This window comes from Anoplopoma fimbria, chromosome 15 (genome assembly GCF_027596085.1).
Source record: "Anoplopoma fimbria isolate UVic2021 breed Golden Eagle Sablefish chromosome 15, Afim_UVic_2022, whole genome shotgun sequence".
In the NCBI taxonomy this organism is placed as follows: domain Eukaryota; kingdom Metazoa; phylum Chordata; class Actinopteri; order Perciformes; family Anoplopomatidae; genus Anoplopoma; species Anoplopoma fimbria.
The window spans coordinates 25,480,050-25,501,896 of record NC_072463.1 but is presented as its reverse complement, the minus strand read 5'-3'; the positions used below and the strand labels follow the sequence as shown (position 1 = coordinate 25,501,896).

At 38.9% G+C, this 21,847-nt stretch overlaps 2 protein-coding genes across 2 annotated transcripts; one reads left to right on the top strand and one right to left on the bottom strand.

Annotated features, from left to right (window-relative positions):
- Nucleotides 1-1,569: 1,569 nt before the first annotated feature.
- plb1 (phospholipase B1) lies at nt 1,570-13,873 on the bottom strand. Its single transcript, XM_054614613.1, has 41 exons — nt 13,822-13,873; nt 13,653-13,716; nt 13,466-13,500; nt 12,863-12,929; nt 12,660-12,708; nt 11,314-11,379; nt 11,152-11,217; nt 11,014-11,069; nt 10,776-10,848; nt 10,572-10,679; nt 10,379-10,432; nt 9,815-9,883; nt 9,602-9,688; nt 9,465-9,525; nt 9,326-9,384; nt 8,906-8,979; nt 8,741-8,784; nt 8,217-8,325; nt 8,036-8,087; nt 7,854-7,934; nt 7,420-7,485; nt 7,223-7,323; nt 7,058-7,139; nt 6,631-6,735; nt 6,428-6,523; nt 6,246-6,317; nt 6,077-6,154; nt 5,902-5,962; nt 5,761-5,819; nt 5,223-5,290; nt 5,090-5,133; nt 4,886-4,985; nt 4,737-4,788; nt 4,522-4,602; nt 3,585-3,650; nt 3,363-3,457; nt 3,009-3,090; nt 2,606-2,710; nt 2,401-2,496; nt 1,978-2,052; nt 1,570-1,833 (listed from the first exon to the last, which is right to left on the bottom strand). Exons 1-41 carry the CDS (start codon nt 13,871-13,873, stop codon nt 1,570-1,572), a joined length of 3,174 nt encoding a protein of 1,057 aa, XP_054470588.1.
- A 1,960-nt stretch (nt 13,874-15,833) lies between these two features.
- On the top strand, nt 15,834-20,379 carry ypel5 (yippee-like 5). Its single transcript, XM_054613968.1, has 3 exons — nt 15,834-16,030; nt 17,979-18,150; nt 18,261-20,379. The coding sequence occupies exons 2-3, from the start codon at nt 18,007-18,009 to the stop codon at nt 18,483-18,485; spliced, it is 369 nt and encodes a 122-aa protein (XP_054469943.1). The 5' UTR covers nt 15,834-16,030; nt 17,979-18,006; the 3' UTR covers nt 18,486-20,379.
- The last annotated feature ends 1,468 nt before the right edge of the window (nt 20,380-21,847 follow it).

Here is a 21,847-nt window from a genome sequence, read left to right as displayed (position 1 = left end):
CATCACAATATGATATATAATATAAGTAGTTTATATAGTAGTTCAGATCCTGGCCTTAAGCAGTACGAGCCACACAGCATGTAAACTTAAATAAATAAATAGAAATGTACAAGTAGAAGTCATGCATTTAGAATCTTTTCTAAGTAAAAGTATTATTAGCTGAATGTTTTTTTAAATATGAAAAGTACAAGCAGTATAGTCCTGCTTGTAAGAATTGTAGGCTATGTTACAAGAGTTCAATTATTAATGTTACTGATGCATACATGTGTAAAGAATCATTTTATGTGGTAGCTGGTTCAGGTGGGGCTAATTTAAATTATTTTATATTTTGTTGTGTAGAAATACATCATATTTTATAAAGTCATCACATGTTTTCTTATTGAAAGCTTAATCTTTAAATAATGTACTAACTTCAGCTCTCAAATGAATGTAATTGAGTAGAAATGTCAATGTTTTTATCTGAAATGCAGTGAATTATAATTATGAAAAAGGACACATTTAAACTCAATTAAAGTACAAATACTTCAGAATTGTACTTTAGAGGTTGAGACTTTGTTGTTGCGTCATAATAAACATAAGCAGCCAGTGACTTTCATCACTCACCTGTTCGAGATCATAACATAGCCCCTCTTATGTTTTATCAGTGGGCTTTCTCAATGGTGGTAGTGAGGATGGTAATACATGCAGGCTGATGTGTGCTGTGATCAAAGCATAATAATCTGTGCATGTGTAGTTTGTGTAATTTATGATATGGTCACCCTTGATCACAGGTTCTATGAATGATTGCACATTATTTATTCCAACTAATAAAACAAAAAAACATGAAGAATAATTACAATCAAAAGGCATTATAAAAACATAAGACAAAGATTCACATCGTCTTTCCAGGTAGTCATCATTGCACAAAATCCACACAATGTTCATGAGTTTCATATTTCCATCCACTAAGAGTGCAATCCACAACTCTTATCTGATAATCCAGGTTAAAAGTATGACAGCATTTAATGCAAATATTTTCATTTTAAGTTAAGTAGTCAATGTTATTTATATAACCCAATATATAAGAAATTTGACTCAATGGGCTTTACAATTTGCACAGATAACAACACCCTCTATCCTTAGACCCTTTTAATACAATTATTACAGCAGTAATACGTTTATGTGTAGCCAGTAAATGTATCCTTTACCTTTTGCACATGAAATATGCTATGTTTGATTTGTATTGGTTTGGTTACTGCATTGCATTAAGTTGTCCAAGCTACAACATTTAAATACACCTTTCACTAAATGAGATTTCATGAAGGATTTATAATGGAGTGTCATTCTGTTGTCTTATTTATTGCTTTCCTTTGGTGAAGACTGCTGTCCCTTTCCACCTCTGCATCGACTAATATTTTTTCTTGGATCAAGGACAATAATACATTTAGTCGAAACAAACAAGGCAATCTTATCATGTCTTGTTATGAAAAACTGCCTTATTTTTTTACCACAATCATCTTTAATATTGCAATGTTGTTTTGTAGTTGTGATCCTTGAATAGTCCAGTGCAAAAATACAGTAAGTAGCACTTTAAAACCCAGTGCCCGTCATCTTTACTGCAGCCTCCATCCTCTGCTTGCTTCTCTTTGCTCTGCAGGAGAGGAGGAGCCAGGTGACAGCCCAGCCAATCAGAAGACCTATAACGGCCAGTACAGCAGCGAGCCACACTGGAACATTGTCTGTGCAGTCGGGGGTGAAAGGCACGGCTGTGCTGGGGGTTGCTGGTGCTGAGGTGGTGGTGGTGATGGTCGAACTGGCCAAGCTGTTCACCTTTGTGAAGATGTACGGATGCTCCTGGAACGCACAAGAGGGAAGGTCTTCTATTCAATCACACCCACTTTTATGAACCCTTCTTGCAATTATGCACAAATTGTACAGACAATTCTCAAGTGAGTCGCAAGTAGCATGTGAGGAGTGCTTGTGTGGCAGCTCCCTTACCTCAGTCGGGCACTTGATGTTATTTCTGGTATTTGTGAAGTTGTTGTATGTCTGCTTTTTACCCACTGGCTCCAACTACAGATAAAACAGAGTACATCTTTGCTCAGCACATGACTAAATTGCAGAGATAGGGCCAAGACAACCAAAGACATACTTAACAACAAAACAGACCAAAACAATTATGTCGTGACACAAAACAACTAGGATGACACACAACATGACCACAAAGAGACACAAAACAACAGCAGAAAGAGGCCAAACAACCACGTAGTCATTGCGTCTTGCTCCTATGTAGGAGAGGCGATGGGGCCTTTGCATGTCTGCGCCCAGGGGCTTATTGTCTCATCATCAACCCATGGACTTATCCACAACCCTTTCCCTGTAAAACAGTTAGCCTTTAACTGCCCGCCTTGTCAGACTCACCATGTTATTCCACAGAGCTGCAGCCATGTCAGCGTGTCCCCGTTCACTGAAGTGGAAGCAGTCCTCAGAGAAGTAGGAGTGGTCCGGTCTGCCCTCCTGGAGAAGAAACAATACAACATCAAGGGCTTGTCACTGTAGTCAAGCTGACGTATATGTTTGTATATGTCGAGTGCTGTGGAGGCTCAGGGGAACATGGACGACTTACAGCATTCAAAGGAACAATGGTGTTCCTAAAATAAGGCTGCACGACCACAGCAAAGTCCTCTCTCTCATCATAGCGGCTTCCATCCACCAATTTTTCTGTCACAGTCTGAAAGAAAGACCACAAAAGTTCAATAACCTTGTAAAAAAAACAAACAACATCTGCTTCTTCTCATTCATTAAAAGATCTACTACTACTGAAGATAAGATGTCTGCTTCTACACTGAGAGACCTGTCCACATCACACTAATGTGTGTTGCATATTGGACCAGGATTGGCTTCCTAACTAGTGGTGATGTTTGTAGGTACATGTCTAAAACTGAGGTTTAAGGGGAGCACAGAGAGACCCCCCCCTTCAGGAGATGAATGTGAGAATGATGCTGGTCACACAGTTCCAATCTGTTTACCTGTAGTTCTCGATTGATCCGTTTTATTTCAGACAGCTCTGGGGAATCCTCTCCTGGTAACAAGAAGCACGGGCAGACAAACCTGAAGATCGGGGGTGAAAAGAAAAGAGTTGATCTAGGACAGTAAAACAAATCCTCACTGAATACAAAGTGCTACTTTTTGCATATAGCACATGATATGATGTGTCATTGATTCAGGGATAAGGTATCCTTATAATACATTTATTTGGTGGACTGACTAGGTATTAGATCAATATTAAGAGTGCTGTTTATTCAAAGGAGCAATCTCCCTTGGTCTCAGTGGTCTAAATCCATGTAGAATTGACTTGGCATGTTTGTGTCGACCAGGCGTACTTTTGTAGCACATTGCACCCGAGACTATCCCTTTTGATCCTGCGAAGGCCTTTAATTTCTAGGATCTCCACGACGTTGACAATTGTCTTTGGAACCTACAGCCAGAGGAGAAGAAAATGTAAACCCATTTAATCTGGGAGGTAAAACTGCATTTTCTTGTCCATTACAGTATTCTTTGTATAATCAAAAGTTATTTCTTGGTCACTAACATCATTATTTTACCTCTTCGTAAAGCATATCCAAGCTTGTCATCAAATGATGGCTGTAGTTCTGAGGTGACAAAGAGACCTGTTGTTTTGAGAACAAAAGAATAAGATAATTACACAGAAAGCACAAGGGTTTTTATTAATCAGTAGTGAACACGAGTACTTTCATGCCTTTTTTTTAATCATTAACAACTCTTCTCTGTTGTGGCCACAGACAAGCAGAATAATTAAAAGAAACTGGCTAAGTTTGTGGCTAAAAAGTGCATCATCCATCATCCAAAAGAGCCGATGCCATGCAACATGTATGAGCGTACGAGCAACAACCAACTCTAATCTGTCACTACCACAGTCTCAGAGCTCATCTTAAATTGATGCTGCGCTTTGATATTCTGCTTCAAAGCACAAACATTAAAAGAGAGACTACACTGTCAGTGGTGTGCGAGGGGAGTAATGGAGAGAGAGAGAGCGATAAAAAGGGGAAATGGAAGCAAAATGAGAAAAGAGAAAGAAAGAGAGGAAGAAGAAGGAGTGCTAGGAGAGACAGGATGAAGAGGGTCTGGGTTGACCTCTGGGTTGTTTATGCCTCTCAGAGAACAAGGCCTGTCACTGTGCCTCGTGTGCCTGTTTCATGCAGACAGAGGCCGAGATAGAGGAGGAGGGGGGGGTGTTTTTGCGTGATAGAATGTGCTCATTGAAAACAAACCATGTCTGCTCTCATCTTACTCTGACACAATAAAACAATTAGGGGAGGGCGGCTCACAAAGCTTGATTATTCTGCTCCAGTGCATGGTCCCATTTGGACAGTGATATCATGAGACGGCTCGACACGGGACATCACACAACACTACGGGATGTTTGGCCACTGTGCCATGGCAGAAGATTCTTTTAACCTGGGGGAGTGCTTTGAAAATGTCCTTCATCCATTGGATCATCCTGCTCTTAAAGCAACTCACCCGATCGTTGCAGTACTGACACAGGTCATTGCCTCCAATGAAGAGGGTCACCAGCTTCCAGTCGTTCTCAAAATCCACCGTCTATTTTTGTTGAAACGATGGAGAAAGGATCAGAAAGAGAGAGAGAACAAAGATTACTTTTCTTGCACATCAAATATGTGGTCACAAAACGACATCCGTGCATGATTTAGTATTGAACCTCATATTAAACTCACAGAGTCACTCTTCATGGTATCAATCAGGTGTCGGACCTGTCCTGGGATTCCTCTGTAAGACATTTTTCAAGTGGACAAAATGCTTAAAACATAACACATGAGTAAACCTTTTAAACGTGATAAGAGATCTAATAAATGTTGGAACTCACGCTATTTTAGCTCCTGTTACAGCCATGTTGAAGCCAGTCTGCCTTGTCCCTTGTCCCTTTGACACCCCTTTGATTTTAGGATTGAACTTCTTAAGGATATCTGATGTAAAAAAGGAGGAAATTTACTGCACAATTTCTGTTACAGTCCAAATCTGCCATCTAGTGGTGTTATCACGCATTATACAGATGAGGCTTTTGACTTACTGGGTAATGTTGTGACAGTCTCAAGAGTTTTGTCTCCTCCAATGCTATTTAATGAAAAGAAAACAATGAATAAAACAATCACAATTGAATGTACATACATGTGTTATGTATATATATGTGTGCAGTATCTCACCTCCACGACACCCCTCTGTACTCAGTTCTTAGCTGCAGGAGCGACTTTGCCTTTGCACCAAAGCCGGTCTACATGCAGAAAAAGATGGTTATCATTTCTAAGTTTTTTTCTCTGGACCATTCAATTAATAATGTTCTCTACATTTCATATGACAACCTGGATTTTGCAGAAGTGGTATGTAGAAAATGATGCACAGGTAAAGAAAATGCTAAACAAGCTATGACAAAATAGTTTAAAATTAGATTTACATTCTTAACACTTGCACAAATATATTCCATCTCTAACTATAATTATTGCATCATTTGTGCCAACACTTGTGAAATAATGCATTTCAAAACAGAATAGTGCTTTGTAGGAAGAATATAAAGACAGAAATCAAAGAGGCAAAGACAGGACACATAAAACAAGGATAAATAAGTATATCAAGTCAAACTTGTGAGATTAAAATAAAATAAATATCACATGGGCCTTGAGTTAAGATATTTTTAGCGAGCGAAATGAACACAATCCTTGTTCCCATTGTTGTGTACAAACATACCGTTAGAGAGTCTCCCACAGCAGCCACTACTTTGATGTCTGCTGGTCGTAACCTGTGAGCTGAAAAATATCAAAATGAGCTTATTTTACACCTTACCTCTCTATTTGCCTTTAGGTAATAGTGACACCTTTAAATGCATACCTGAAGTGGGCACAGAGTTGGATGGAGCTGTGTTCATGCAGGAAAAGTCACTGCCCCAATTCTAAAGAAAGACATGTTTTAGGGATTTATAGTTTTTTGCATCATGCATAAATAATAATTAACCTTCCATTTTAAAGTTTAAAAATGAGTATGAAAGGCAGAAACTATGACCTACTGTAGCAGGAGCAGGAGTTGGGGGAGGGCCTGGAAAGGTGTAGTTGCTGTTGACAGCAGTCCTAAAAAATGGGTTGGTCTGTTAAGAAATAATCAAAAACATGTCAGTACACAAAAAGGATAAAACAGCATTATGTCGTAGTTTTTGATAAGTTGTTGGACTCACTCACCTCAGATGGACACTTCAGATCAATGGCAGCTGAGAAGTCATGTGTAAAAGTCTTGTTGCCCACTGGCTCTAACTAGAGATTGTGAGAGTCAGTGATATATTTTGGATCATTACAACAGAAATAAACACCAAATGTGCCAAAATACAACAGTAGGAAATGTCTTATAATAAAGCAAATCCTACCATGTTGTTCCAAAGAGCCTGAGCCATGACAGTGTGAGCTTTCTGGCTGAGATGAAAACAGTCGGGTGAAAAGTAGGAGCGATCAGGCCGGCCATCCTTTTTAAAAAGAAAGGATAGAACTTAAACTTATAAACTTTTTTTAAAATACTAAAATAAATGAATAAATACTTAATTTGGAATATGTAATGTTTCAGATGTGTTACCTCTAACTTGGGAAGGAAAACCTCCCTGAGGAAAGGCTGCAGCACCACGGTGAAGTTGTCGTGTGTGTCATAGCGTCCAGAGTCAATCAGCTCTCTCATAGCAAGCTGGACGGAACGACAGGCAAGAGATAAAAGACCAAAGAAGAAGAGTTCATCCTTTGAGTGACATATTTTAATAATGAATAATAACAAGCACTTTTCATACAAGAGATGTACACATGCCACATTCAAACAACGGCAGATAGACAATAACTTCTGAACTTGTAAAACAACTTAAAAAGATTAAAATAAGAGATAAAAATGCAGTAGATGAAAAGTGAAATTAATTTTAATGACAAAGATTTAGCCCCATAAAATGGGTGTTAAAATAACGTTTTCAAAGTCAAATTAAGACAAGTGAATTTGTGTGTGATGTACATTTGTGTACCTGATAGGCTGCATTGATGTCTTTGACCTTCTGGAGTTCAGAGGATCCCTCTTTAGGCTTAATTATGCATGGGCAAACTAAACTGAAACATAAACATCAAAACTGTTAAAGATTTATTTGTTCCGTTTGTTTTCGTCTTACATAACCAAAATAAAAATCACTGACCTCACAAACCAGGTGGGACAGCCCAGAGTTTTATCGTTGTGCAGATCACGCAATGGTACAATGTTTAACAGCTCTATCAGATTGACAATGGCACGAGGCACCTGGATGACACAAAACATAATGTCATTTGGACTATGACTTGAAATTGCTAACATACAGTGAAGTAATATGTTTGTGTGATGAAGGCGATAACATACTTCACGATGGAGAATGTCCAGAGCTTGGCGGATACGACCAACCACATTCCTCGGTGAGAAATAAATCTGTGGAAGTACACAAGACCCAAAGCATGAAAGATTAATAATGATGCTTTTGGAATGTTGATCAAACAAAACAAGCAATATGAATACATCACTTTCAGCTCTGAGGAATTTTGATGTCCATTTTTTCAATACTTTCTGGCATTTTATTGACTAAACAAATGATGATAATTCTTTGCAGACATAAAACAAATTACTTATAAAGGTTTGGATTGTCAGCGCTTTCGATATGAAAAATAAATGATAAAGTAGATCTTGAACAACATTGTTTGAAATGTCAACAGTTCAAAAGTTCAACAATCACATGCAAACAAAGCAAAGCATAATGCCAAAGTAAGGACAACATGAGGAATTGTTGCAAACAAGCTTACACTGTCTGTGCAGAAGTCACATATGTCATTGCCACCAATAAACATGGTGATCACTTTCCAGTCATTGTGGAAGTCAATGCCCTGTAAAGGAGATAACAGGTAAATGTTCGGTTAATTAAGAAAAAACTGAGACAAAGGTTACATAGCGCAAGTGTTTTTACTGTAGTTTATCACTGCCTTACCGAATGGTTTTTCATTTTGTCCACAAGGACGCGCACCTGTTGCACCATGTCACTGAAAACAGACCGGTATGATGGTCAAATTCTTGTTATGTTCTTCCATAAGTTCTGCTAAGGTTTTATTTATCAATATTCAAAGGGTAAGTAAGAGTAAACAATAAGTAATACTAATATTGTGACTGACCCACTCTTGGCTCCTGCCACAGCTTGATTGAGGAAGGCTTTAGGAGAGTCCTCGTTACCTATCCCCTCCGAGTAGCCGGTCAGGGAGGGGTTAAACTCCCTCAGGATGTCTGCAGACCACAAACAGAGGAAAAATCAGAAAAACTACACATACACATGATTGTACACATACTGTATTTTGAAGAAGATGAATCATATCATTTTTATTTCTAACAAATTTGCAGTCATTTAAATCCTATAATTTTTATTTCTGACAAACTGCAAAACATAATGGAACGATCAAAAAAGTTCATTTAAATAAATCTTCAGTTCACTTGAGACCACAACATTAAAAATGAGGTCTACAGAGGCCTTTAATGAGCATGATTAGACACCATGATTATAGATGTTATTCTGCGCAATTGGCCAAGGATGGACATCTAATGTTTGATTAGATAAACCTTAAATAAGCATTTTTTTATGTAGTTTAATTTTAGGCAGGGCTATTACAATTTCAAAGAATAAATAAATAAGAAACAAACATACTTGGCAGAGTGGTCACAGTGGTAATGTTTTCATTACCACCAATGCTGGAAATTGACAGGACAGCTTGTTAGTTTCAAATGCACCTCACAAAATTAAAAATGAACTGTTGAGGTATTTTCCCACACTATACAAATAAGAACAAATGTGTGTTTTAGCTTATTTTACCTCCAGGACAGTCCTCTGTACTCATTAATCACTAACAGAATGTTGTCTGTCTTTGCACCTGCACCATTGGCCGCCTGCAGAAAAACAGCAGATGTGAGATCGTTAGACCAGAGTAGAACCAGAGGAAGTTTTTTTGAGCCAGATCCTGCATTTCTGGAGATCTGCAAGTCATTTTTTCTGTATTATGTTAAATTGTGGGTGCCATTTGAGCCTTAAAATCTACCCTAACTCCCAGTGTTTCACCCCTTGGTTGTTGTGTTTCAACACATCCGCACACAAATAGTACAAAAACACAATAGCATTGTTATATGCATATACTGCATATCTGGTCCTAATCTTTATTCATGCCTATTAGGATGAGTATGTTTTTAGATATGTATTTAGAACATAGCAACACAATAGGAGAAGGGAAGCACTCACTGTCAGAGAGTCGCCTAATGCTGCCACCACTTTGACATCTCCTGGTCGCAGTTCATGAACTACACAGAGAATAAAGTGGTTGGATTGAACTACATTTCCCAAAACACATAAGAAGATTAAGATAAAAAAATGTTTTTACCTGAAGTGGGTGTAGTGGGAGATGGACTGTGTTCTGTGCAAGGTATCTCAGTACCCATAACCTGAAAAACATACAGAAAATGTGAGTGTGTGCTGCCATTCTACACAATAATACTGAAGATGACTTGAAAGACTTACAGGATCTGTTAGTGTAAAGGCTTTGCTGTTATCTCTGCCCTCTCTTTCAGTGGGGGAATTTTTCTTTGTACGCAGGAATGGTCGTTCCTGGGATAAGAGTGGAAAAGAAGTTGCAGTTCAAACCATAGTATCAGATTTAAAATCTTGATCTTGATTATTTCTTGAGTACTGAAATGTGTTTCTGTAGCAGTGTTATGGAAGGACGTGCCTCACCTGGTTAGGGCAAGGGAAAGTAATGACACCTGTGTCCATGACCTCTGCCTCACCTGTCGATGGCTGAAGCTGGATGAGGGAAAGTTATGATAGGTTAAGATTTTAGGTTCGAGCTGGGGCCATTCTGTGCAGCCAATGACCATGCGGTGTCAAACAGAGCTGGTTACACAATTCTTGTATCTGCATTTAGATAGATGCAGACTGAAAGGAGAGATTCATCCTGTAGAACAATCGCACCAAGTTAATCGTTACATCTCCAATCTAATCTCAGATAGAGTTATAAACGGTCACAGTAATCATTGTTCCATCTTAGGTTTGCTTTGAAAGATTATAACTCTGAGCTGTTTGCTCATTTTCAAAGCAGTGATAGGATTATTTTTGGAGCATTTTATTATAGTACAGATGAAGATAGACAGGAAAGGGTGAGGGAGCCAGACCGGGACAATATCAATGTCAGAACAACCTGTAGATCAGAAAGGTCTTCAACTGGCGGGTTTGTCAGACTATATATACAGAAGCATTTGCTGTAACTGTTATCAAGGACTTTGATTAATAAGAATTTACCATGTTTGTCCATAGCTGAACAGCTAGTTGGTTTAGGTCAGACCATGTGTTCTCCTACAAAGAAACACAAAAGATATGCTTTTTACACACCAGCCATTCCAAAGGTCTTTCATGCATTGTTACTGAAAGGAATAATTTACAGTAGTTAGTTACAGGATTGTTGATTATAACTGGTCTCTCTTTTTTGACTTACAGAATCAGAGATGGGTTGAAGGATAACAGGCTCAGACTGTAACACAGCAGTGAAGTCTGCCCTTTCACTGTGCCACTTTGGATTTTCCAAGACATGACTTAGAGAGTCCTGAAAACAAGACAAATGGATATGTGTCAAGCAAGTAGCCAAAAATATATGACTCAGATGATTCACGTGTTTGCCATTTATTTACACGTATTTTACCTGCAGCGTTTTCAGAAGAGTTGCTTTACGTAATCGCTGGTTTATGCTTTCATCTCTCATACACTGACACCTGCTAGAAAATAAAAAGTGAGCACATCACTGCCACGTACATTTTAAAACAAACAGGATCACAACACTATAGAACACATCAAATATTTATGATGTCATATCATGTAAAAATATAGTTTATATAAGGTATTTTGATAGGTTTTTAATACCTAAAATTCAAAACACTTACTTGTCCTGCTGATGATTTGAGCTCCAGACCACGACGTGAACCAAAGTGTGATGCAACTGTAAACATACACCAAGCAAATTATTTTTTCTCTTCTCTCTGTTAATGACAAAAATCTGTATTCAACAAAAAGTAGAATACCCTTTTCTGCAGCAACTGCAGAGCTGCTTCTACTTCCTGCACAACAGCTTTAACATCTGCAGCAACCTGAAGAACATAGAAACAGTGTTACACTCTTAACATCCTTTACTAACTCATATGTTGGCTCATCAAACATGATTTAGTTGTAGTAAGGCATCTTACATGTGGTGAACAGGCACACAGGGAATCAGCCGGGACAAACAGCAGCACTAGCTTCCAGTCTGTCACCTGCAAAGATACAAGACAGAGCAAACTGAGCAAACTCCATCACTGTGAGACATTTTTCCTGTGAATGCAATGATGATGTCTTAAAGTCCCTCCATTGGTTGCCTGTCAGTTTTAGAATAGATTTAAAGATCCTTTTATTGGTGTTCAAATCACTGAACGGACTAGCGCCTGAATACTTGTCAGACATGCTTTTAACGCATACTCCCTCTAGATCCCTCCGGTCCTCTGGCACTGGCCTTTTAGCTGTTCCCTGGGTGAGGACTAAGCACTACGGTGAGGCAGCATGGAGTGTCTATGGTCCTCGCCTCTGGAACAGCCTGCCAGAGGAGCTGAGGGCATCACAGTCTATAAACACTTTGAAGAGAAATCTTAAGACATACCTTTTTAGTTTAGCATTTTCTTAATCCATTGTTATCAGTATTACTGTGCTACTACTGGTTTTATTGGTTTTATACTGGTTTTATACATTTTATGTATAAGAATGTTACTCTGTTGCTGCTCTTTCTATTTTACCATGTTTCTATATTATTATTTCTCTCTACCGTTTATTTTCACAGTATTGTTGTATTTTCATTGTATTGTTAAGCACCTTGTATTGCAATTTTGCACGAAAGGCGCTATATAAATAAAATTTGATTGATTGATTGATGATAAAAGGTGATAAATGAACAGTTTGTGGAAGCTACAGCCAGGAGACAGTTAGCTTAGCTTAGCATACTGAAACAGGGGGAAACACCCAACCTGGCTCCATCCCAAGGAAATTAGTCTGGAGAAATTCAAGTGTAAAGGTTTTATGGGGGTTTTATGGGGTACTGTTCTTGGCTAGGCACTTCCTGGAGACTTGTTATTACCATGAAATAGACCGACAAATATACATCTTGAGTGGTTGAAATACAATAGAGGTGTGGACTCAAGTCAGATCCGAGTCACAAATGTAATGACTTAAACTTGACTTGACAAAATCCAAAAAGACTTGCAACTTGACTTGGACTTGAACACAAATTACTCTAGACTTCAGTTGGAAAAACAATATCGGCATGAATTTCATTTCATTGCAAAAACTATGGGGTGGTCAACAAATAAACTAATTGCAGTATGCAGACGGAGATGCAAATTCAAGTTTAGGACTCGGGACTTGGGACTCACTCTGGACTGGATTGCAAAGGTTTAGTACTTACCTGTGACTTGCAAAACAATGACTTGGTCCCATCTTTAAAATACAGGTTGTAAAATGTACACAGTTAGAGACTTATGGAACTTATGAGAGGGTTAATGCGTACCTGGTTTGAAAGGGAGAGAGACAGCTCCTCAGCTTCCTCCAACAAGCTTCTGCAACACACACTCACATATTACACATCTGCAGTCATATTCTCTGACAGCATTTATGTGTGTGACTTTACTTGCGTGTGTGTGTGTGTGTGTGTGTGTGTGTGTGTGTGTGTGTGTGTGTGTGTGTGTGTGTGTGTGTGTGTGTGTGTGTTACCTGGGCTGCACTGAGGTCGGATCCACATGTCGAGTGATCACTTCAGGGTTAAACATGGACAGAAACTCTGTTCAACACACATAGACACAATAGGACTTAATATACAGAATGTAAAATGCCTAACAATCAGATAGTAAATGATGTACATTATGTGAAAAAAGACGCTGGTGAAAGCTTCCATTCATGTTGCCAGTTTTGCTAAGTTATATTTCAAATGAAGGTCAACCACCTGTGTTTATGGCCCGCTGTCTTATCTCTACAGATAAACTCACCAAAACCGATGTTACTGTTCTAAGAGCTTTTCTACAAAGTGTTCCCTTTATCTGATATTTCCCGTTACAAGGACCTGACGGCGACCTTGAACTTAACCAGGTCTGAGAATATGATAACGGAACATTTTAATTCACCATACTGAAGGTGCTGATACTTACTGATATGTATGATGTATTACAAAGTACTGTCTTCCATAGATAAATAGAATTATGTTCAAAACCAAACACCAAATTGGTATTTTAGATGATTATGCGCCTTTTCATTTCTACTTGATTGTAGAAACATTCAGTGAATGTTGGCAGGAATGTGAGTGAGAGTTTATAGACTTACCAGCGACTCTACTGACGACTCTGGATGCTTCATCCCTAATGAAGAAGACAGATAAGTTGCCAGAGTAAGAAATGGTTGTTAAAAGGTTTTAAAAATATTAGCTTCCGTCAGCTCAGTCAGGACGCCACATTTGTGCATTTCTCAAGTATTACTGAAGTATATGTGCATTGTATTTGCGTCTGTCTACCTGTGAGAGAGAGGAGTTCCCAAGACATAAACAGCTGAGATATCAACAGGTCTGAGAGTATGAACTGATGGAGAGGGAGCAAGAAGTCAGAAATGTCATGGTTTTAGAAAACAATCTGCATTCAAGACAGATTAATATGATTATTGATGATGATTTCTGAGTGCAGTACCTGAGGAGGATGGGGATAAGGGGGCAGGTGTTGGTGAGCAGAGTATGGGCATGTAGCTTTCTGTCTGTAGCACAGAAGAACAATTCCTCAGACTGTCGTGGATACAGTATCAGAACAATATATAGCACGTTATTAATACAAACTGTCACACTGTACCTTCTCTCTTGATTGTTCATTTTTTCCTACATCAATGTTGACAGCATCTAAATGTGACATTAGAAACAAAAAAATTTGCTTAACACATTTGGGAAAAGGGGGAACATTTCAATCTTAAACATTCAGTTTTGTAAAACATTTGTCAAGTTAACTGTTAAGAACAAAAAAAAAGTTTATATAATATAAATCCTAAATCAAATAATCCTAGAGAAATCTCACACTTTGTTACACACAAGTACCGTGCAACCTTTCACTTAAACAATTAATAATAAATATTTCAGTCCAAACTTTGTCAAAGCGTTGAATGTGAATATAAGCATGCACTGTTCTCTACCTGTAAACTGAGCGCAGGATCCAACAAGGGCTGCCAGAATGAGGAGTGCAGATCTAGTCATGGTGAGATGAGATACTGAGAGCCTTCCACACTGAGGGTCTGTTGTTTCCCCTCAGCCTCCGAGAGAGAATGACTGTAAGCTCCCACAGACTGGGAAAGGGCACTGTACCTGAAAAGGGTGTGGAGGAGGAAAAGAAGTTCCCAAGAGGGCAAAGTTTTATAAAAGAGAAGAAGAGGAACATCTTGTGTGAAAAGAAAAAAATAGAAATACTCCCTCGTCCTCTAATCAGTTTATCTGGATGAACAATCAGACAAATTACAAGTCATACCGCTGCCTTGCTATCTCTGCATTTGTTTGTCAATGTGTATCTTTTCACCTGCGATTTTTCTTGTAAATCTTAAGAACATCCGCATGTTGCGCAACAGACCAAACTGACACATTATTGAAAGTCAGTGAGATGTAAATGTATGTTTATGGCTCTCAATGTGATAAATCAGTAAGCATGAATACATCTTTACATCATGAGTTTAATGGATGAAAAAGACTAAACACACAATCCTTTGTGAACCACACAACTATCATATTTTTGTGTCTGAATTTTTATCAGAATTTACTGTTCTTTTTATCAGAACAACCATAAACGTTCTTCCTCTTTATATCTAAATAATCTTGGGTATCAAGGTTTATACAGAGGAGGCACATCATTAATGTTGACAGAGCTGTGTAAATCATAAGGATAACATGCTTGTGCGCAATTTCTTTTCAACTGGTTTTTAATGTGTTGCTCTTTAACCTCTTGTCAGGCTATTGCTGCAATATTCTTAAGATAGGGTTATATCATTATATCTTAACAACCAGCAATTTAGTGAAACTGCACAGGTTCAGTTTTGGAGATGTGATGAGACAGGATTAGATTGCTAAAGACTTTATGAGTTTGTCCTAAGATTGGATTTGCTGACCTTGGAGTCATGATAGAGTAAAACCACAAGTTATCTGGATGTTGAGGAAGTTATCTGATTTCCATCAAGCAGCAGAACATGTTCCTAATGTTGCATCCGGACTACTCATCAAAACCTTCTGGGTGCTCATAACTTTACAAAGGGACTTAACAGTATGTATTGTCTTCCTTTTATTTCTTATTCGTCTGTATATTATATTTCAACACTGTCTTTTTTAACCAAACTGTCTTCTCCTCCAGGATCCGGCCAATACTGGAGATGTCCACGTTAACTCTGTTTTTTTTAGTTTTTTTTTTTTTTATTTTTTACAGCAGATATTTTAAGGACAGCCAGTCTCCAGGTAAAAGTATTGGTAAATTAAAGATAATATTTTGCAAGTAATACTTCTGTAAGTCAGAAAAAAATATCAAATGAATGCCTTCCACGTGTAAACGATTAAACGCTTTGGCATTGCTACTTTAATGTAAATAAAGATATTATAATTGTATGTATTGTTTTGCATTGTAAACATCCATTCACATATACCTGCAGTTCACTGCGCCTCTCTGCTGCCCCCTAGTGGAGCACACGGGCACTGCAGGGGCCTCTACGTCATAACCGGATGTTGACACTAGCTTGGAGCAGCTGAACAGGAACAACAAAGCCGCCACGACGACGGTAAAGAACAACAACAACAGATGTGCGTCTGAAAACACACCTGACACCTCGGTGACAGCATCGCCGGTGGGAACACTGAGAGCCACTGAAACAACCACACAGGTGAGAAGCTGCCAGCAGGCTGTTGGTCCTCTCGTTCCTAGTTAGCTGTTAGCTGTTAGCTGTTAGCTGTTAGCTGTTAGCTGTTAGCTGTTAGCTGTTAGCTGTTAGCTGTTAGCTGTTAGCTCGACGGCTAATGGGACGTTAGCCTCTTTGGATGCATACATCACATGTTCAATGACTTCTCTTTTATGAACAGGGTTTGTTTGATTCTTCTTCTCAGTGGCTTTTTATTTCCAGCAGTATTCAAAGCTCAGCTGCATCTACAGTCTACATACAGTCTACAGTCTACAGTCCTCAGGACAGGCCGGCAGGGAACCAAACACTCAATAAAGAGCAAGAAAGCCTCAACACACACAGCACCAGTCAGAAGATCACATATATCTTTATATATTTTATATATATATATATATATATATTATATATATATATTTTATTCTTCATATAATACAGTACCAGTCAGAAGATCACACCTTCTCATTCAATGGTTGTTCTTTGTTTTTATTTGTTTCTACATTGTAGATTAATATTGAAGACATCCAAACTATGAAGGAACACATGTGGAATTATGTGGTAAACAAACAAATGCTCAACAAACCAGAATATGTTTTATATTTTAGATTCTTCACAGTAGTTGAATGAGAAGGTGTGTCCAAACTTTAGACTGGTACTGTAGTTCAATAAATACTCATTTTAGCTCAATATGTTTTCCTTTGACACTGTTAAATACAAAAGCATCATTTTGAATATGGTTAAGGCCTGAATGTCAGCAGTAACTGAGGTAAAACAGTAATAAAACAGTAATGATCACATATCTTAAACACAGCAAAGGGATATTGTTGGAGTGACTGATATGGCTAAATCTGCTTATCAAAGTAATTTACACGTTATTTTATATTGTGATGATATACATCTATCACACAATATAGTACATTTTCTGGAAAGTGATGGAAACAATGCAAATTTAAGAATCTATAATAATCCCCTCAATGAATACAAGCTGGACTTAACGTCTTACAGATGTTTCACCTCTCATTCAAAAGGCTTCTAAATTGTAGACTTATATGTTTATGGCCAACTATCATTACACATTGATTTTGTATAATCTAGGTCACACCTGCTAAATTAAATGACCTTCTTCACACCCCACTAGCACGCACACACATTTGAAAAGGCTCTGTAGACATGTGGTGGCACATTATAAGATGAAGTCCATTTGTGGGTTTGAATGGCTCGGGGGCACTCTCTGTTTATCCTCCCAAAACACACGTAAAAGCCTCGCAACATTGTTTGGAAATAAGCAAGGGAAAGAAAGAAAAAAAAATGGCGTGAGAGAAACAGAGTTGAGGCATGCAAGCGAAACTAAACAGAAACCACTTGGTCCTTATTTCATCGTGGTTACATAAAGCAAGTGCAGTTATCTTTGACTCGGCATATCTAGATATATACCACGGCCTGAATGACTGGGAATCTTCACAGACTCAAACATCTAATGTGACCATAAAACGGTCACAAACTGCTCATTGATTTACAACATAGCCCATAATAGCCTCACAAACCCAGCTATGTTAAAGGAGGCGTCATCACATTATAAACGTTATGGAAAAAACGTCACCATGTTATAGTGCCTTAAGGTGTACATTGTCACGTTGGCAACTTACAACTTACTTTACTGTCTATATTCTGTTTATAGTCTAGTCCTTTTTTTATTTTAACTTTCCAACAATAAATAATCTTTTCTTTTTTCTGTCTGTACATATTATATTTCAGTTATTGTGGATTTTTATTGCTTATTTATAATACTTGTTTTTTTTATTTCATTTTATTTGTATCTTGTCTTTCTTCTACTATGTCTCTTGTGTGCACTTTACTCTATGCTGCTGTAATCCTGCAATTTTCCCCGCTGCGGGACTAATAAAGGATTATCTTATCTTATCTTATCTTGTTTTAGCCTTAGGCCAGTCACTCCCAGAGATTTGATGATGGGACGCATCTTCTTGGACCACATTGGCGGAACTCGCCTCTTCTCCTGCGCCAACTGTGACACCATCCTGACCAACAGGTCTGAGCTCATCTCAACACGCTTCACAGGAGCCACGGGCAGAGCTTTCCTCTTCAACAAGGTACAGAGGCAATAGTGATGAATACCTATGACGTTTACTCCTAAATAAAACCGGGTACACCGATTCGGAATCCAGTCCAAAATGTGTGCGCTTGTGTCTCAACTCCACAGGTGGTGAACCTCCAGTATAGCGAGGTGCAGGACAGAGTGATGCTTACCGGCAGACACATGGTGAGGGACGTCAGCTGCAAGAACTGCAACAGCAAGTTGGGTTGGATCTATGAGTTTGCTACTGAGGACAGTCAGCGGTACAAGGAGGGACGTGTCATCCTGGAGAGGGCGCTGGTTAGGGAGAGTGAGGGCTTTGAGGAGCACGTCCCCTCAGACAACTCATGAGCCCCTAACCTCGGATTAACTCGTGTGGGGTAAAGCTCACCCATGTCCTCCTACCCCTCTCCTTTATCCCCTTTGCCTCTGCGCTGCACACCACCGCCTGCAGACTTAGACACACACCTTTTCCCCGTCTCTAGCCTACGACCTTAGACCTCTGCTGATTGGTTTGCCGGCTCTACTCTTGCTGAATAGGCTTACCCAAAGTACTTCCCTATTTATGCGTCACAGGGCACCACCCCAAAACATCTGGGCACACAGATAGGGAGATGTAACTACACTCTGTTGAAGTGTCCATGCATGCTCACACAGAATTTTCACAACCTCACAAGGCATGCTCCACACTTCTTCATATGGTAAATAAACACATGCATGATAATAGACATGGTCAACCACACAAAAAAAAAAGAAACCATCACCTAGTTGTTTTGTTTATTTACATAGCTGGAGGCAGTAGAGCTGAGTATGTTCATCAAAGCCACCGACCCGCTCTGCACAGCGATGTTAAATGAACCGATGGAGGCGTCGCTCTACATACTGCTTCTGTGGGGCTTGTGCTTCTTCGTTGTGACCTTTTTGTATTTGATCTCTAGTGAGCACTGGATGTTTATTAAGAGTAGTTGTTATTTCTATATCAGTTACCTATTATTAGCCAGTTATGTGATGAATGTTACAGTGTTTAAAATCTATGTTCACGTCCAAATGATACCATAAGGACTGCACAGAATGATGTCATATTTAAGTATTCATTGTAGTGTTGGACCATGGAAAGGAACTTTATTTAGACTGGCTCACATGATGGGCATTTATTTGGATTGACATTACGTTCTCAAAATGTACACAGAGGGGCGTTAAGTGTCCCATCAATCGTTTGGAGGGGATCTCCTGAACAGCACAAAGTCCTACAATTCATCCTACAGTTTAATTCAGCTGTCCCTCTCTCCCTTTGTTACCATGGATTCCGTGTCTGTGTCTGTGTGGTGTGCCGTGTTAAGGGTGATGTGTCACTTTGGTGACTTATGAAGAGCATGTACCTTCCAGCCATGTGTCTTCAGTGTGGCGGAGGAGGAAGGGGTCTTGAGAGGTGATGGAGACATTCTCTGGCTGCCTGCCACTTGGAGGACAGGATTATGGGAGGATGGGTCATGCGTGTTTGACAGTGGTCAGTACTGGGAGACAATTTTTATTGTGTTTATAGACAGTTTCTGGAAAATAACCAACAGCAGACATTCTCTTACCAGTTATTACATTACAATTTTGGAAACAACACACTAAAAATATGTTTAAATAAAGCCTTAGTTTGACTGAACTCCACCTATGTAAACAGTTGTCATTGTTTCAGGATAGTGACCCATCTTTTCTTAGGCTTTGGGCACATTTAGTCATAAGATGACTTGTTTCTTACAACACAACACCAAGCAAGCTTTAATGGAGTTCCAGTCTTTAAAGTGGAGGCTTTGTCCTTTTCTTTTCCAGAGCCTCAATTTGATATCATCAGTGTCCTGTGGAGATTTCAATCAAAATGTCAAATTGTAACAAAAACAAACAAAAAACATCTCAACGTTCCTGACATTTTAGGTTATTTTTGGAGTGGGTTGTATTGTGCCATTTCAGAGTGTGACACTGACACTATCCATATCCCCAACTCCATGCAGTGTAAAGTCAATGGCCGTGACAGAATATTCTCATTATCATTTTGTTGTTCACTTTTACCATTTTATTGACAGGCCATTGTTTTTTATTTGCTTTACTCTCTATGATTATTATTTTATTGACTGATACATTTATCTTATTGTATTATTTCTGTATTTGAGGATTGAGAGAAAAAGGTTTCTTCTTAAATGGCTAAAGCAAGGTTTTCTCTGATGTGATTTCTAAATAAACATGAATTCTTGCTGGGTTACATTTCTGTCTTATTTGTGCTTGATTTGTAGTTTAGAACACGTTTATTAGAGTCATATATTAATGTGCAATGTTTTTGAATAGTTTGTTTCCAAAACAGTCTCTTTCTGTAGAAGAGGACAAATTACATTTTTATACTCTCTTTTCACCTCTTCCTTAAGATGTCATTTTAGATTTCAAAATGTGGCTTTAACCTGGTTCTCAAGACAAATTCGAAAAAAAGAAAATGTAGTATTTGACGTTGCCATGTTCATTCATATCCATAAAGGAATCTTTTTGACCTCTAGGTGGCAGCAGGATGCTGAGAGACAGAAATATCTCTGGAGACATTTTCGCTAGGATGCATGATGTCCCTTACCTGCCTCTGACGTTAGCCTGCTTGTCAGGGTCTACTGAGCCTCACTGCAGTCTGGGAATCTGTCTTAGACATATTACTCAATGAAGCACAAGAAAACTAAAATCCTAATACAGCCAAATATGGAGTTAGAGAAGCAAACATTTATGACAAAAATAGACCACAGCTAAACTGGGAATTCAATTGAATTCCCACCTATTCAGTGTTCTCTATAAATCACCCAGGATGAGGAGGTTTGACTGCATTGGGTTTATAAATAGGCAGTGACGATTCTCTCCTAATCCGCCCACTAATATTGCAGTGCTGCCGTAGAGTTATTTATAGCTCCGATCCTGTTGGAAGGCTTCTTTTTCTTGGTGTGTCTGTGTCACAGCGGTGGAATCAACTGGTCTGGTTTTTCTGCAGTCACTCTTCAGGTCGCCCTACACTGAGCAAGGAGCATTTAAATGAGCTAAGACGAATAATAATTAAGGCTGTTGAACACAAACCCCCCCCCCCCCCCCCAGCTTTTGCTAGTTGTTGTTTTTGAAATACATTGTGCATTAATAGCCCGTGAAGAGAGGCGTTTGACCATATCTAGAGACATTTAAATGCCGGGCATGACTAGAGGCAAAAAGGAGGCGCTACCTCCAAAGAGCTCACTGTGCTGCTATTTCATTAATAGTAGTCTATGACTTTGTCCCCGTGTAACCTCAGGATTATCTGCTCCCTTTATTGAAAAAGCCATCGGGCCAGATAAGATAATTACACTGCCTTGTTGATCCTATTAGTCTGCATGCAATTTGGCCTAAACCTAGATGGGATATAGTGTTTGCGTGTGTTAGCAGAGAGAGCTATTTTTCCACTACCCCTCTCTGACACTTCCTCAGTGCTCTTGGGCAGGACATTGAGTTTCCCTACAGGCTTCCTATACACCCATTCAGCTACCAAGAGAATCAGTCTTTCAGGACCGAATCTAATAACAGGAAGAAGAAAAAACACCACAGAGGTGAAGTGATACTCTCATGTGTCTCATATCGGATACCTTCCCTGCGGCCCCCCCCTGTCAAACATATCAGAGCAAATTTAAAGTTATATTCAGATGCGGAGGATGATTTGGAGGGGAGGATGG

What these genes read in the sequence shown, in the direction of transcription:
- plb1 (XM_054614613.1), bottom strand. Translation starts at nt 13,873, where the DNA reads ATGCCCATACTCTGCTCACCAACACCTGCCCCCTTATCCCCATCCTCC. An exon ending in TCAAATCATCAGCAGGACAA is followed by an intron (nt 10,849 to 11,013) that starts GTAAGTGTTTTG and finishes TTTATTTTCTAG; the next exon opens with CAGGTGTCAGTGTATGAGAG. An exon ending in GTGGCAGGAGCCAAGAGTGG is followed by an intron (nt 8,088 to 8,216) that starts GTCAGTCACAAT and finishes GTCTGTTTTCAG; the next exon opens with TGACATGGTGCAACAGGTGC.
- ypel5 (XM_054613968.1), top strand. Translation starts at nt 18,007, where the DNA reads ATGATGGGACGCATCTTCTTGGACCACATTGGCGGAACTCGCCTCTTC. An exon ending in GAGCTTTCCTCTTCAACAAG is followed by an intron (nt 18,151 to 18,260) that starts GTACAGAGGCAA and finishes TCAACTCCACAG; the next exon opens with GTGGTGAACCTCCAGTATAG.